This window comes from Periophthalmus magnuspinnatus, chromosome 22 (genome assembly GCF_009829125.3).
Source record: "Periophthalmus magnuspinnatus isolate fPerMag1 chromosome 22, fPerMag1.2.pri, whole genome shotgun sequence".
In the NCBI taxonomy this organism is placed as follows: Eukaryota; Metazoa; Chordata; class Actinopteri; order Gobiiformes; family Gobiidae; genus Periophthalmus; species Periophthalmus magnuspinnatus.
This window is the reverse complement of record NC_047147.1, coordinates 4,524,426-4,541,491: the sequence shown is the minus strand read 5'-3', so window position 1 is coordinate 4,541,491 and position 17,066 is coordinate 4,524,426. Positions and strand designations below refer to the sequence as shown.

Here is a 17,066-nt window from a genome sequence, read left to right as displayed (position 1 = left end):
TAATTTTATCCCGGTGCAGCGGCAGCAGACAAAACACGGCCCAGTTCAGCGCGAGCAGCTTACAGCCGTGTTGCCATGACAACAGCGGAGCCCTCCTCTCCTCCTGCCTCTGTCTCCACCAAGAGACGCACACACAGCGCACACACGCCGCTGTCTGCACTGCCACACACCGCGCTCGTACCGCACACACGCCGCCCTCCGCACGCGTCTAACCATTACCGCACACCGCGCACACACCGCGCACAACCCGCGCACACACCGCTGACTGTCTGTCTCTTAAAAACTAACCACACACGCGCGCGTTCATAGAGGGGACTCAGCTTTGACATTTATTACATCTGGAGGCAGAAGCGGAAGCGCGGATAACCCAGGCGGCAGCGGCAGACGCGGCAGAAGCACAGGCGAAAGCGGCACAGGCAGAAGCGGCAGAGGCAGAGGGCTTGCTCCGGTTCGTGTTTATTTTGGATGGTGAGTCCGTAGTGCCGCTTTGACGCTGCCGTCCCGTCCTCGCGCCTGTCTACGGCGTTAGCTTACAGCGCTCATACAATAACATCCTATGCGCGCTTCCTCTTGCATTTTGAACATCTGGACGCCTGCTAAATAAATCAGAAACAGCGAATAACACAGGTAGGAAGCTTTTTCTTATTTATTCAAGATGGTGCGTGCATTTAAAAGCGAATATGATTAATTTAGCCCGCGTTATATTGGGTTATCTTGTTAACAGTGCTGTGTTTTGTGGTGTTAGCATGTGATAGCAGCGCTTCCATGGGTTTGTACCGGCTAGCTTCGCACGCTTGCATCTGGCTCGTTTTGTGGCATTTTTGTAAATATTCAGCAGAGAAACGGGCTAAAAATCTATAATTGCAGCAGTAATTCATGTACAGTGTAGCTATGGAGAAGTGAGACCCCCCTCCCTCTGCTTTGCCTCCACACACACTGCTGAATGCATCTGGTTAATGAGGAGTCTGCAGCCTGCAATATTACACTATATGAAGAGAGACTGCTATGTCCAAAACAGACATCTAATAAGGACAAGATTGCATTGTTTGGACCCGCATTGAGAGCTGTTTTTCCACCTTTAGTTCACATTTACTCGTGGGGAATTTAAAACAATAGGGCGTGCACAATTATTCAGGTAGTTACCAATGAATTGCAGAGATTATTATTATTATTATTATTATTATTATCATATTGTCTGTTTTCATTAGAGCATGTCTTGTGTTGTGCTAAAAGTGCGCGTTGCTTTCCCGCTATAAATTGTCTGTGATCCGCATTGCACTATATCATGCTGCAGTCTATTTTAGTGTCAGCTGCTGCCCGGCCATTGTTTCCCATAGTTTGAACCAAGCATCTCTCATTATCTGTAATATGATAATGGATTCTAATAGTGTAGAACTTGACGCAGTGTTCAATCATTTAAAATAGTTTATGGTCTGATTTTTCCAAGATTAGATTCACAATAAACTGATGGACTGAATCTTTGCATTTTTAAATAGTGACATTTTTATACAGCACTTTTCCATTTTCAAATGTCAAAGTACTTTACATCAAGAAACCACCCACACATTCACATACACACATTCATACACCAGTGCACACAGACACTGGAGTGAGGTGGGTTGCCCAAGGACACAACAACAGCATTCATCTGTGGGAGCTGGAATCGCACCGCCGACCTGTGGATCAGTGGATCTGACCACTCAAACAATGATGTTCATGTTGAGAGCAGGATTCAAACCACCAACCTTCAGATCAGTGGACAAACATTCTACCATCTGAGTGTATTAGTTTACTATTATTAAACTTTAGTGATGCCACAACACAATGAATAATTGAAAGTGTATGATATTTATTCAACACTTTTACTGTCAGTTTATTTTACAATGTCCAATTTTAGTGTAAACATAGATTTTTTTATTTTATTTTACATTTTATTATTATTATTTTATTTTTTAAATCAATTGGCTTTATTTTTAAAGGAGCATCGTGCAAGTTACAGAGTTGTTGTACTAGTGTGCCACATCTAGCGTGAAGTGGAACTCCAGCTACAGTGTTGTGTGCATTCCCTGAGGCTTGTGCAGCCTTCCTCTCCAGAAAGAACTTTGATTCCATTTTGATTACATTATGTTGGTAAACTCGTGAGTTGCTAATAACGCTAACAGTGATCACTATGTCGTCATGGCTTACGTAAATCTAGCTTGTGAACAAGTCACACATTACCTCATAACCATAACTCTATTGGTGATACCACTGCAGAGACACAACAGGTCTCCAGTTCACAACAAGCTGCTATTCACACAATGTAGATAAACTAACTGTATATCTGCCAAACCAAACCAAAACACCAGATGTAGCTACACAAACTCAGTGACTGGCTCCATCAGATTAGCATGAGAAAAATAAGACAGATAGATTAGTCTTCATCTCATAACTATATCTTACCTTCTCATCAGAATAAGAGCCAACTGTGGGTCCCTTCTTATCAGTGTTTGGAATAACATGTTTTATAATGTGTATATGTGTATATGTATAACAGTGTTACTAACAGCGTTATTTTTACAATCCATCCGGGGGCAGCAGTCTAAGTAGGGGCTCCTGGGGCTTTCCCGAGGCCCCCTCCCGGTGGGACATGCCCGCAACACTTTCCTAGGGAGGCATCCATGGGGCATCCTGTACAGATGCCCGAGCCACGTCAACTGGCTCCTTGCAATGTGGAGGAGCAGCAGCTCTACTCTGAGCTCCTCCAGTGTGACTGAGCTCCTCATCCTGGTTGGACATGGTTATTTTTACCAGTAATGAGTAATCTAGCTAATGACTCTTTCCTCTGCTGTAATGCTGATATAGTTGGTGTCAGTGTAACAGGGCTCGTTATTTTAATGTGAGTCTTAGCAGGTGACAGATCCGACTCAGCTTTCTCGCCTCAATCAGAGGAGCTACAAAGTTTTCCCTTTGTTTTAGGAAGTAAACAAGACCAAGATGAGTAATTATATACAGAGATTGGCTAAAGTAGAGACTGACTGTAAAGATGACCAATCAGAAGCAGCGCTAGGTGGCCTTAAAGACTTTCCTGGTGTTTCATTGGTCTAGTGCTAGCTTGAGGTCAGTTACTCTCTGTTTTCGATACAAATAAATATGGAAATTCTTATGGATTTTATGGATGAACATCATTATTTGGTGAGTTTTTGTGACAGGACAACAAGCAAACAAGTACAGCAGGAGTGACACGTGCATCTGGAGTCTACAGATAGATAAAAAGATGTCAGCAATATGACAGTGGACACCTCAAAAGTTTCGAAAATCAGTTACTAATCATTACTAAAAAAAAACTAGTATCAAAACTAGATACTCGTTTGAGCAGGTATTGATGCTAAAAATGTCCCACTGACAGGAAAGAAATTAACCTTTCCTGAATATCTTTAGAATGATCTTGAGCTGTATCGTTCACAAGTATAAGACACATAGACTAGTATACACCATGGACCACTATGAACCTACTGGACACTGAGGGATTACACACATATAAGACATATGGGAGTAGAAAAGAAAGTACTACCATTTAATGTGGAAAATCACATTCTACTGTCTAAAGAAAGAGTATTTTTATTATCATCATGGTTTTGGAATTGGTATCTGGTATCGAAGAAGAAATTTTAGTATTGTGATAACACTACTCTTATAGTTTGAATCTTTCTGTCTCAGCTCCAGATGAGTGTTCCTGCCTCGGCTCAGAAGGACAATAGTGACATGCAGGCTGCGGTAGCTCCCTCCTCCTTCATCCCCGCTCCGACCGGCAAGATCCCAGGACGAAAGAGAGGAAGACCCCCCCTCCTCCGGAATCTGGTTAAGATGGACTTCGCAAACCGCTACCCCGACTCCCTGCCCCCGATCAAAGTGCCCAAGAAGAGGGGACGCAAGCCTGGGTTCAAGGTGAGTGCTTTGAGAGGGGACCTGGGGCTGTAAATTTTGTCCATATTATAATGTTTACTCATCCAAAACATACCTGGTGTTGTAGTTTTTTTTAATTTTTGCTAATCTGAGACTTTGTCACTGCTAAACTGTGCATAAGGTGTTCAAAGCATTATCTACACTTTCTCATGTTTTGGCAGCTTTAGTTTAAACTAGGTAAATTTGCTGCTTGGTTAAAAATTTCTAGATTTAAGTGTGTGCTGCCTTTAGTGGTCTCTGCGATTTCAAGTAGCTGGTTACATCACGCAAGACTGCCCTGATTAAAGCCAGGTGTTTCTGATTACAAAAACCTGATTGTAGGGGCGGAGTTTGGTCCTCCCGTTTAGTCCTCCAGACCCCGCCCCTCTTCCCTCCTTACTCTCCCCTTTACTCCTCCCAGTACAGCTTAGGTACTCCTCGTTTACCTTATGCATTCTGAGCATCGTTATTATTCACAGTGATGAGTTCCTAAGCACTTTCAGAGGCAAAAGCAAAGATTTGTCATCATGATAACGGTAACAACTAGCAATAAAAGGCTTTATATTTAGATTAGACCGGTCACAATAATCCCTGTATAAATTTATGGTTCTGTATATCAAAGATGGAACTATATTTTTGTTGGGTCGGTATTTATTGTGTTACTTTTTCTTTGCTCTACTTGGACATTTATGGTTATTTTGTGTCTATATGATCAGATTTAAGTTGTAAAAGTTTGAATAAATAACTTGTTTGACTCATTACAGACTCAAACTAACGACTAAATTTTGCTGTTTATTTCTTGCAGCTCATGATTTTGAACAGTATTGTAGATTTAGAGCAGTTTTTCTGGTTTAAATCTGCTCTTGGGTTTTTGTGTCAGTGGCATAAATGAGTTTCAATATTACTGTTTGTCGTCTATATTTACTGCAGTGATATATTGAACTTCACAATGTTTTAGGCCTAATTTAGACACAGACAGGTTCATTGGAAACAGGTGAGTGTCATGATTGGGTATAAAAGGAGCATCTCCAAAGGGCTCAGTCATTCACAAGCAAGGATGGGGCGAGGGTCACCACTTTGAACAACTGCATGAGCAAATAGTCCAACAGTCCAAGAACAACGTTTCTCAACGTACAATTGCAAGGAATTTAGGGATTTCATCATCTACAGTACTTAATATCATCAAAAAATTCAGAGAATCTGGAGAAATCTCTGCACGTAAGCGTCAAAGCTGAGACCTTCGACCCCTCAGGTGGTACTGTATTAAAAACAGACATGAATGTGTAAAGAATATTACCACATGGGCTCAGGAACACTTCAGGAAACCATTGTCAGTTAACACAGTTCGTCGCTACATGTCCAAGTGCAAGTTAAAACTGTACCATGCAAAGCCAAAGCCACATATCAACAACACCCAGAAACACCGCCGGCTTTTCTGGACCTGAGCTCACCTGAGATGGACTGACACAAAGTGGAAAAGTGTGCTGTGGTCTGATGAGTGCACATTTCAAATTGTTTTTGGAAAATATGAACGTCGTGTCCTGCGGGACAAAGAGGAAAAGGACCATCCAGATTATTATCAGCACAAAGTTCAAAAGCCTCTGTGATGGTCCGGGGGTGTGTCGGTGCCTCTGTGATGGTCCTGAGGTGTGTCGGTGCCTCTGTGATGGTCCGGGGGTGTGTCGGTGCCTCTGTGATGGTCCGGGGGTGTGTCAGTGATTCTGTGATGGTCCGGGGGTGTGTTAGTGCCTCTGTGATGGTCTGCCATCCAAGCAACGTCTTTTTCAGGGACATCCCTGCTTATTTCAGGAAGACAAAGCCAAGCCACATTCTGCACATGTTAGAACAGTGTGTCTTCGTAGAGATCAGATCAGGAGTTCTCAAAGTGGTATGGCGTAATAGATTTAGTCCTGGTTCAGTTCTGGTTCAGTCCTGGTTCAGTCCTGGTTCAGTCCTCATTCAGTCCTGGTTCAGTCCTGGTTTAGACTTGGTTTAGTCCTGCTTTAGTCCTGGTTCAGTCCTCTTTTCGTTCTGGTTTAGTCCTGGTTCAGTCTTGGTTTACTCCTGCTTTAGTCCTGGTTCAGTCCTCATTCAGTCCTGGTTAAGTCCTGGTTCAGTCTTGGTTTAGTCCTGGTTTAGACATTGTGTAGTCATGTTTTAGTCCTGGTTCAGTCCTGGTTTAGTCTAGTTTTAGTCCTGGGTTTAGACTTGGTTCAGTCCTTTTTTAGCCCTGGTCCACCTCTTGCTCTCTTGTTTAAAAATGCAGCAGACTTTGAGGCTCTGTGCCCTTCAGGTTTTGTGGGACCCCAGTGTAAAACAGAGAGACTTAACATCTGCTGCAGCTGCACTGAAGCACTGCGCTGTCTGAAACTGGAACGCTCAGCTGTAAATAAAGAACATGAAACTCTGTCAGGTCTCCTCCTCGCTCCTCTTCTCATCTGTGTGTCAGATGCCCTTCCTGTGGGGTTGTTGGGGTCTTATTCCGCATAAAAACTAGTAACCCTGTAGTTTAGTTAGGGTTAGGGTTTAGGTTTGGAGTCAGGGGTAAGGTTATGGTCAGGGTTAGGGTCAGGGTCATTGGTTATAGGTTAGGGGTCAGTAGTTAGTATTTTATGTATCAGGGCTGAGCACATTGTCTCTGTCTTAGTTTTCACGGATTTGAAGGGGTGAAAGAGTAAATATTGACACATGAACATCAGTATGGAGGGAGTGTCAAGTTTTTTTTATGAAGAAAACAGGCGAGATACAGGGTGTTTTCTATGTTATGAGAAGCCTCCACATACAGTAGCTTTCATCTGAAGTTCTTTCTAAGGATTCACACTTACGTGATCTTGGTTTGCGTTGGTTTAATTCTGATGCAAACGTGTTTGGTTGTGTGTGAACACACCTCAGATCCTGCTGTGTAAATCCCTGTGAGTCCATCTTATTGAATGTGTCTGTTTACTGTCCCTGTTGTTTCAGCTGAAGCCGAGGATGGTGATGACTCCTTTGGCGATCTCTCCTCCAAGCAGCACTCCAGAGCCGGACATGAGCTCCATCCCCCAGGACGCTGCCACTGTCCCCCACTCTGCTACGCCGCAGGTCCTCACAGGTCAGAGATGGACACACAGAGAGACACAAAGAGACAAAAAACATAAATCTGTCAAGTGAACAATTATTTTAGTGAACAAGTATTTTAGTAAGAAGTGGCACAGTGGTTAGTGCTCCAGCCCCACAGCAACGAGGTCTTGGGTTTGAGCCCCTGGTGTTTCGGTTTCTTCTACCACTAAAAACTTGTACTTGGCTCACCTCTAACTCTGGTGGTTATAGTACTGTACTGTATCCACAGCTGTCCTGGAGCTGACAGATGGAAGTACAGCTGCCATTTTTTTCCTACTGCATCTGATGACCACCGGCCATCGACACACCACGTTTAAACAAAGGGAATTATGCCCTAGTCAGAGCTGGAACCACAAACTGTATAAAGAAGGACTAAGTGGCCCCCCCACAGCCGACCGCTGTGGGGGGGCCAATTTGGAGCTGAGTTCCATATTTGGAATGCTGACCGCGAGTATCATAGCAACCAAAGGGCCCATTCAGAGCGAGGCTGTTGAAGGTAACGCCCCCTTCCCACCCACGCTGCTGGGTTAGCAGGGAGCGGGTATTTAGCAATGCTGTCAGTCAAACCTGTTGCTAACACTAGTGGGAGCGACCTCAGGGAAAGAAGGCGCTTGAGTTGTTTGTTTTTAATTTTCATATCTTCATTTAAGGACAAAATAGTAAAATAAAAACCCCAGGATCATGTAGAGCAGGTTAATATGAACCAAAATGATGAGGCTGATAGCGTTACAGAGAGAGGGACCACAGTTTTACAGGGTAAAGTGAATTGGAGCTGATGGAGCTGGAAGCGCGCCCATGATCACTGTTTGGAACACAGTGGCTAGCAGGTTAGCTATGTCCCTTTATATATACAGTCTATGGCTGGAACTGAACCAAACATAGGGCTGGATCAAGTTGAACACACACATATATATATAGGCTACTTTACTGTCCCAGGGAAATTTGAGTAAATGTAACAATACACCTCCCCTCACAGACACTGCACAGACACAACTACTATTGTTATGTCTCATAATGTCTCTTCGTGTCTCTGCAGTTTGCATCTACATCAATAAACAGGCCAACACTGGGCCAAACCTGGACCGCAAGAAGATCCGCCTGCTCCCGGAGCACTTTGGCCCGGATCGGCCCTCTGTGGTCCTGCAGCAGGCCGTACAGGGCTGCATCGACAGCGCCTTCCAACAGAAGAACGTCTTCACCCTCCTCACACAGGGCTACGGAGGAGAAAAGATATCAGGTATGCACCAGGAACGCAACAAGCACCATTTCAGATAAAATGAATGAACAAAACATAAAATGAAAAGACAAGAATACGTAAAAGTTTAGATATAGCCTCTTTTAGTCCTCAGACAGACTCCCAACAACCACTCTCCACATAACATACGGACAAAGTGGAGCGCATAACATACGGACAAAGTGGAGCGCATAACATACGGACAAAGTGGACCACATAACATACGGACAAAGTGGACAAATGTGCCACATAACATACAGGCAAAGTGGACCACATAAAATACAGGCAGAGTGGACAAATGAATGAATTAATTATTAATTATTATTAATTACAGTACTATAGCAGATTAACAAGGATCCAAACAGCTACTGAAGCCAGATTGACAAAAGCAAGGCTGTCTGTCTGTGGCTCCGATCACCACCAATACTCGCTCATGCACCACATTCATACTAGGCACAACGACAGAACCTAGTCTGAGCGGGAATCGATCCTCTAACCTCTGGTTGGTGAACGTGGTTTTACGTCTTTTCCCTCATGTTGAATTTGCTCTCCTGCTGTTAGGCCTATCATGATGAGAACCATTTTTAGGATCAGTATTTATTGCATGGACTTTTTCCTTGCACTACTGGGAAAAGTTTGTTTTTGTTTCTATTGTGTGTGTATCCTTCAGTCGTCCAGGTATGATCCATAGTGAAAGAAAAATTCAAATCTGTAACTGGGCCAAAAGTTTTAGAGTGAAGGTCTGGTCAGATCACTGGTGGACACTGCCTTATATCTATTCATCAGTTTACACTTAAGGTTGCTAGCTAACAAACAGAAACTGTTAACAAACAGGTGAGTTAGCTTCAGTGTAGCTAGACAGATATAAGGCAGTGTTCAGCAGGAATCTGACCAGAACTGAAGAAGCGGCTTGGATGAGCTTGTATTTACATATTTTGTATCTTCACATGCCTAGCACTCTAGCCTTGGTTCCAGTGTTGTCAGATGTGATTTGAGAGTTTAAGGGTCTGATTGTCCCTGTTGTTCTTTTAAAGCAACGTTCGATGGGAAACAGCACCTGCTCAGCCTCCCTGTGGTCAACAGCATCGACTACGTGCTGCGCTTCCTCAAGAAACTCTGCCGGAGCCTGCACTGTGAAAACCTGTTCAGTGACACGCCCATCGGTCAGCACAGTGGCGCCGCATACTCAGACGGTACTCTGCTATTAGGTTATGTAATCAATACTCAGATGGTACTCCTGTAATCGTTTATTTAAAGGGCCCATATGACTATCTTTCCTCTTTGTTCTAATGTGGTTTCCTCATCACAAACAGACTTGGAGTTGTGTTTTGGTTCATTCACACATGTTTAACTCACAAACCCTGCATATTTAGGCAGTTCTTCTCTCAAACTGAAAACTCTCTGTTCCACCTCGTGATGTCATCATGTGATAATACAGGAAGTGCTCCACTGTGTTTTTAAACTCCACACATCTTCACTAGAATCATTTGGATGATTTCAGACCTGGAATTGCCAATCTCTACTGAACTAAAGCTAAAAGGAGCTGTTAACTTTAAAACTTCTACTTTATGACATCACAAGGTGGAATGAAGCATTTTGAGCTTTTGTGTTGTAGACAGACTAATAATAGTGTCACTCAAACATATGTGAATGAAACACAACTCCAGGTATGTTTTTGAGGACGTAAAAGCATTATAACATGGCTTAAAGCTCACAAAAGTCCATCTTGTGTAATATACAACACCTTTAATCAATACTCAGACAGTATCTGTCTGTTTAATCAAAGCCTCCCTCACTCAGGTGGTACCTGACTTTTAGAGTTACCGGTAGTTTTTCCTTTGTCACTGCTGTACTGTTGTCACATTACAAAAAATCAGAACTATATTTTGATACTGAAGTTTTGATTTTCGGTATCAATTTTGATACTACGATAATAATCAAACAGTCACTTTTAGATGTTTGATCTCAAGCTTTGTATTGTTTTTATAATGTAAATTTATAAGAGTTACAACCATTGACTGTATATATAAATGGACACAGCTAACCTGCTAGCTGCTGCATTCCAAACAGGAAGGGATCATGGGTGTGCTTCCAGCTCCATCAACTCTGGTTCCAATTCACTTTCCATTGAAAAACTGTGTCCCCTCTCACTGTAACTGCTGCTGTCAGACTCGTCATTTTGGTCTTAAAATGTTCGTATTAACCCGCTCTACATGATCCTGTTTTTTTTATTTCACTATTGTGTCTGTAAATCAAGATATGAACATTAATAACACACAAATCAGGCACCTTCTTTCCCCAAAGGTCACTCCCGCTAGCGTTAGCAACAGATTTGAATGACAGCATTGCTAAGCGCCCACTCCATGCTTAATCAGCGGTATGTACCTTCGACAGCCTCGCTCCAGATTGGCTCTTTGGTTGCTATGATACTCGTGGTTAGAATTCCAAATATTGAACTCTGCTCCAAATTGGCTCCTATACCTGTTAGCCTTCATGAGCTTCATTTGGAGCCGAACACTGTGGGTGACGTCACACCCACTCACTCCACTTCTTTTTACAGTCTGCGGTTTGTACCAACAATTATTATGATGACATATTTTCTAATTGAAATCAGCTGTCATTCGACTGCTAATATACTCTATAGTTGCAGCCTTAAGTCCTCCTCACGTTTTGTGTTGAAAATGACACTTGTATTAAAATGGACCTGTCTCTGTTACAGCAGAGGAGCCTCTTCAGGAGGAGTACCGCTCAGAGCCTCCAGAGGGCAAGAGGTACTCTGTGGACCCAGGGGACTCGGCTTTCGGCTCCATCGGCTCCTCATTCTCCCCTAAACCGGCCTATGGCTTCAGATCACAGCAGTTTAATAACAGCTCCATCAGCACCTGCAGGCAGCCTGAGGGAAATAGGAACGGTGAGCGAGGGAGGGAGTCTGGAAGTGTACTGCAAGAATAATGCTTACTCTTAACTTAGTCTTTGTTTAGTCCTGGTTTAGTCCTTGTTTGGTCCGGGTTTGGTCCTGGTTTAGTTGTGGTTTAGCCCTAGAACGCTTACCATGTTCTGTGCTCTATTTAACTTCTCTAGTGGAGGGTCTGCCATCAACTTGTTTCCATGGAGATATTATTGCTTTGCCTGGAATGTTTCACAGTGGCATTAAACTTGTGTGTGTGTTTGTAGGAGTGTACAGCGGCACCTCTGAGCCTCAGGAGCCTCGGGCCCTGAGCCGTGAGCCGTCATCCTGGAGCGTGGACGACGTGGTGTGGTTCATCAGAGACGCCGACCCTCAGGCCCTTGGACCCCACGCAGAGCTCTTCAGGAAACACGTAACTCACTAAAGCTTCACTCTGGGCCTTTTTCTGTGAATCCTACTGGTTTAGTCCTAGTTTAGTCCTAGAACGTTTAATGAACAGTATAAGGTCATTTTCACACTACCTCAGGTCAACATAAAAGACCATTCTCTCTGAGAGCGGTGTTTGGGCCGGTGTGAACACAGCATTCTCGCTCTGGACCACAGTAAAAGCTCCGAGCTTCAAACAGGAGGTTTCAGAGCGGCACTCGCTCCAGAGTGTGAGTCCGACGAGGCAGTCTCCACTTGCGTCTCTGCGCAGCTGAACCTGGGTCTGTCTGTGTGTCATTTTCTCCTTCTTCACATAGTCTCAGGTGAAAGCCCTCCGTGTACAGGGAAAGTGTGTGTGTACACAGGTGAAGTGAGCATGTGTGTGTGTTCACGGGGCTCTGTCTCTTGAAGCTTGTTGTCATGGAGATAAGTTCTCTGATCAGCTGGTGTTTGGGGTGAATGATGCTGGTGTATGTAACCAAAAGTAAACAGAACTAAATCTAGAGCCACTGGGGGGCGCTCCACAGAGCCACTAACGTGAGAACCACCTAAAAGTAAATGTGCCAAATGTTTGTGTTTCAGGAGATCGATGGAAATGCCCTGCTTCTGTTGAAGAGTGACATGATCATGAAGTACCTCGGTCTGAAACTGGGTCCAGCTCTGAAGCTCTGTTACCACATTGACAAACTCAAACAAAGCAAATTCTGATTTATTGTCGTAACGGTGCGGATAGGACCAAAGGATGCAGACCAGAGCAGTTTTAACAGTGTTTATTTACAGCGGTGAAAATGCAGTCTTTAAACAGGTCACAAGAGCAGGTACAGGAACCGGGGAGCGGGAGACGGGTCAGGCGGGTGCGGTGCAGGTAGAGGCGGGCAGGACAGGACCAGGACGGGGATAGAAGCAGGTGCGGTACCAGGGCGGGCGGAGCAGACGAAGACCAGAGCGGGGAGCGGGTGACAAACCAGAGACCAGGACCGGACAGGAGACGAGACGAGCAGGAGACGAGACGAGCAGGAGACGAGACGAGCAGGAGACGAGACGAGCTGGAGACGAGACGAGCAGGAGACGAGACGAGCAGGAGACAAGACGAGCTGGAAGCGATACCGGGACTGGAACGTGGCGGCAGGAGCTGGGCGAGTAGAGGCAGGAATCTGGAGGGTGCATAAATCCAAATGAGCATTTGCAGGAAAGTACCATATAACAAAGCTTAGCAAGAAACATTCACGTTTTACACGCGGACGGTCTGGCACCGAGTGTAGACTGCCAAGCCTTCTTGTACTCAGCAGCAGGTGGTGGTGATTAGGCTGATGCACCCCAGGTGTGCACGGGAGGAGTCAGGCACTCCACCCAGCTCCAGACACACAGGTAGGGGAGGGGGAGAGAGCACGGGAGGACAGGGAAACTGACATCATGACATTTATACACTTTATTTACAGCACGCAACGGCATCAGGCTGTTTTTTTTTATTTTATTTATAATATAATTCACACTGGTCTGGCTCTGTGTCTGTTCTGGTTTTAAATAATGAGGATTCTGGTGCTAAGTTTTCAGTAACGCTGCAGATCTGCCAAAGAGCCTGGCCAGCCTGAATGACGTTTTATATGACCCATGTTTACATCTTCACTCATTTAAATAGACAAGGATTGTTTCGTCATACTTCACAAAATCTAAGTTAGCCTAATGTTAAACCAATGGAGATTTTAAAGGCGCTGTACCTGATTTTTACTGTCCTAACCACAGCCTGTTTAAAGAAGTGGACTAAGTGAGTGTGACGTCACCCACAGCATTCGGCTCCAGTCAAATGAAACTTATCGAGGCTAGCAGTTATAGGGGCCAATTTGGAGGCCAGTTTCATATTTGGAGTGAGTATCATAGCAAAGAGCCAATCTAGAGTGAGACTCACTTCCTATTTGGAATGCGGCGGCTAGAAGGTTAGCTATGTCCATTTATACATACAGTCTATTGTCCTGATGCATTCAGAAAATCCTAATTATTCACAGCAATGAGTTGATAAGTGCTTTTCACAACTTTCAGAGACCAGATCAGGAGTCACTAAACTAAATTTGAAGGTTTAGCATGCTAACAGTACACCAGCTGTAATTCCTGGTTTGGTGCCAATATAAAAACTTTTTAACTAGAAGCAGACTGTACACAGCAGTCTCACTCTGATTACTTAAAAATATCAGGTAAAGCTCCTTTAAGATCTGTGCTATTGGAGCTAGCGTTCACATGAACTCATTCTGTATGTATTCACCCAGCAACTGTTACTTACTTTGATAAAGTTTTGTCTAATGCATCTCTATGGATGTTTTGCACGCTTACGGCAAAGATGGCCGACTTACGGCAAAGATGGCCGACTTTGCCAAATACATTCACTTCATTAGATCATTATTTTAGCTTAAACATCTTAAAATACTACAGATGTTTGGGTTTAACAATTGAATCTATCTTAAATGTTGTATTCACAGGTTTCAGTCAGATGTTTTTCTTGTTATGGACCATAGCATTAGTAATGGTCTTTTGTATTACTTGAAGCCCACGGATATTATTAAATAAGATTAAAACCTAATTAAATCTAATTATGGTGCATTTTATAAACATTTTTGTACTTTTGTTTTTGTTTATTTTGAGCATTCCATTTAAAATAATCATTTTTATATTGACTTTACTAAATGTATTTAACTCTGAAGAGAATACTCCAACTCCAAGTACTGTAGCTCCATAGAATAAAATATAAAGGTATTGTGGACATTAGCTTCTATTTATTATGTCTCAGTATGCAAATCCCAACATTTTATAAACCATTGTGGCTATAGACTCCAATGCTCCGCACACTTCAGAAAACTCTTTAAATGTTATAAAATTATACAGATCATAATAATAATAATAATAATAATAATAATAATAATAGTTCTTTTTTAACCTCTTTGTAAGTGAATGCTGCTTAAGCCATGCCTTTAGTTCTCTGCAAAAAACACTCATGAATTAAAGTGACCTGAAATCTGAACATTAATCTTGATTTAAACAGTAACAGTATTTTCTGAGAAGATATATTTGTTTCTTAGTTGTTTAATGAGTTGTTCCATCCATATAAGTCTGAGTTTTAGCATTTGTTTAAGGGTCCTATATTACACAAAACTGACTCTAGTGAGGTTTAATCCATGTTATAATACTGTTACCTCATCAAAACAGACATGGAGTTGTGTTTTGTTTCATTCACACATGTTTGAGTAACACTTTATTATTAGTCTACATCTCCAAAGCTCAAAATGCTCCTTTTACCTTTAGTTCAGTAGAAATTGGCAATTCGAGAGCTGAAATGATCCAAATGATTTTAGTGAAGGTGTATGGAGTTTAAAAACACAGTGGAGCACTTCCTGTACTACCACATGATGACATCACAAGGTGGAACAGAGAAAAAGAATTCAGCCAAAATATATATGATAACAGACATTTTTACAGGTGTTCGATTACTGTGGTAAAACAAATTAATTTCATAGGATTTTTATGGTATAGCCTCCTTTTTCATCTTAGAATATTATTTGAGGCTGTTTTATTTCTACTGAAATCACTGTAGTTAGGTATAATTTCAATATGATTTATTTAGATAAACACCTGGGTGATTGCAGACCACCAGCTAACGAGCTAACTGCTAACATCATAACAGTGTGAACTATAAAATCCTTTAGACAGTCACATGTGATCAAAGATTAGATTAATGTGCTTCTTTATGGTCACTGAGCTGTGAACGTCACATAAGAGGCAGCGCAGTTCCGGTGGTATCGGCCCATTGACATGAGTAGTGACACATGGTATCGGTATCGGTGCATCCCTAGTTTATGATGAGGAAACTACATTATAACAGAGATCAGAAAATAAAGTAATATGGGCCTTTAACAAAATACAATTCTAATTAATTTTTATTTGTCAAAATGCTTGTGTCAGAACTGCTCAACTCGAGAGACTCAGACTTCAGGTGCTTTGAGTTCATGTGGATGTGGGTTCTGCAGAGGAGCAGGAGGGACTTGATCCAAACAGGAGGGACTTGATCCAAATGCTGGTGCTAAAGTTCTCATCATGTATTTACTGTTTGATTTGTGTTTGTGAGATGTACATCATAAGTGTCAAATGTAACGTGATTATTAAAGTAAGGAACAACTCAAAACAAGTGCTGTCCAGTGAGTCTGCTGACCCTCTCCTTTGCATCCTCTGACCCTCTTCTCTGCTCCACTGCCACCCTTTTCTGCTCCTCTGACCCTCTCCTCTGACCCTCTCCTGTGTGTCCATACTGTACATTACCTCGTGATGCTTTTGGTTCCAGATTTGAGTGGTCAGACTTTTGTTTCCTTTTGGCTCTGAGCCTTATTCTGCTTTAACACATCATTGAGCAGGACTGACCCAGTTCTGTCCTGGTCCGAGGCCTGAACGTGGACACACCAAACCGGAATAGTGCTTCAGGATCACATGCAGTGGCATTTAGGGCCATTTTTGTAGCACTACCAAAGATATGTATACAGATATATTACATTATATTATGGGATAGAATAGTTCCGGGCTCAGCATGAGGTCTTTTCAGTCATGTGAACGTGGCTAAGTTTGCATATTCTCCCAGTGTCTGCTCCTGCTTCCTCTACCACTAAAAACATGTAGGGTCAGAAGGACTCTTGTAAATTGGATTCCTGGTCTCAGTGGGACTGTTCTGGTTAAATAAAGGTTTCATATTTGGAGTTCTATGTGGTAGATTGGGTTAACTCTTTTAGATGGGGTGAAGTGACCCTTTGGGACAAGTTACAGTTGTAATGGAGGGGTCAGGTTACTCCGCCAACACAAAACAAACAAAAACTAATTTTAGAAAGACCCAAAGTGGAAAGAGGAAACGGGAGGTCGCCCATTATGAGGATGTAGAAACAACACAATAAAACCGATTCAACATCTCATTTCATTTTGTGTTTAATAATAATAATAATAATAATCACGCATTGGGTTTCGAAAGTCTACACTGATGCTCTCTCACACACCACATTCATACTAGACAAGGTGGAGGAAGTGTCTTGCCAAAGGACACAACAGCAGTTTACCATAGAGCCACTGCTGCCCCCTTGTGGTGCTCTGGTCTCTCATCCAATTAGCCAGACAGATCAGGCAGTGTGTGCAAATACTGCAGAGGCTCACGACTCCATCTAGTGGCCACGTGTCTAATCAGCAATACTATGAGCTGTACTGTGCGAATTATGTGGCTCAGTGGTAGAGCCCTGGTGCATATGTAGGAATGTGAATTTGAGTTTGAGTGCTCCCATGAATAAAGATGACAAAATAAATGAATAAATACAAAAATAATCGAATATATGCTGCTGATATAAACGAACACTGCTGTATATCTCTATCTGTCACCTCAAATAAATCATAAACAAACGTTAATCCTAAAACTACAACATTTTAGATTCTATATTTACTCCATATGGGTCAACAAAG

The 17,066-nt window shown here is 42.7% G+C and overlaps 1 protein-coding gene across 2 annotated transcripts; it reads left to right on the top strand.

The window, feature by feature from the left end:
- The first annotated feature begins 573 nt into the window (after positions 1-573).
- Positions 574-12,299, top strand: LOC117390418 (sex comb on midleg-like protein 4). Of its 2 annotated transcripts, none has more exons than XM_033988159.2 (8): positions 574-627; positions 3,700-3,927; positions 6,886-7,015; positions 8,060-8,260; positions 9,292-9,450; positions 10,977-11,168; positions 11,432-11,577; positions 12,174-12,299. In XM_033988159.2, exons 2-8 carry the CDS (start codon positions 3,706-3,708, stop codon positions 12,297-12,299), a joined length of 1,176 nt encoding a protein of 391 aa, XP_033844050.1. In that variant the 5' UTR covers positions 574-627; positions 3,700-3,705. The 2 variants fall into 2 exon arrangements, with proteins under 2 accessions (XP_033844050.1, XP_055087085.1); XM_055231110.1 differs by having other exon boundaries at positions 9,292-9,465.
- Positions 12,300-17,066: the final 4,767 nt, after the last annotated feature.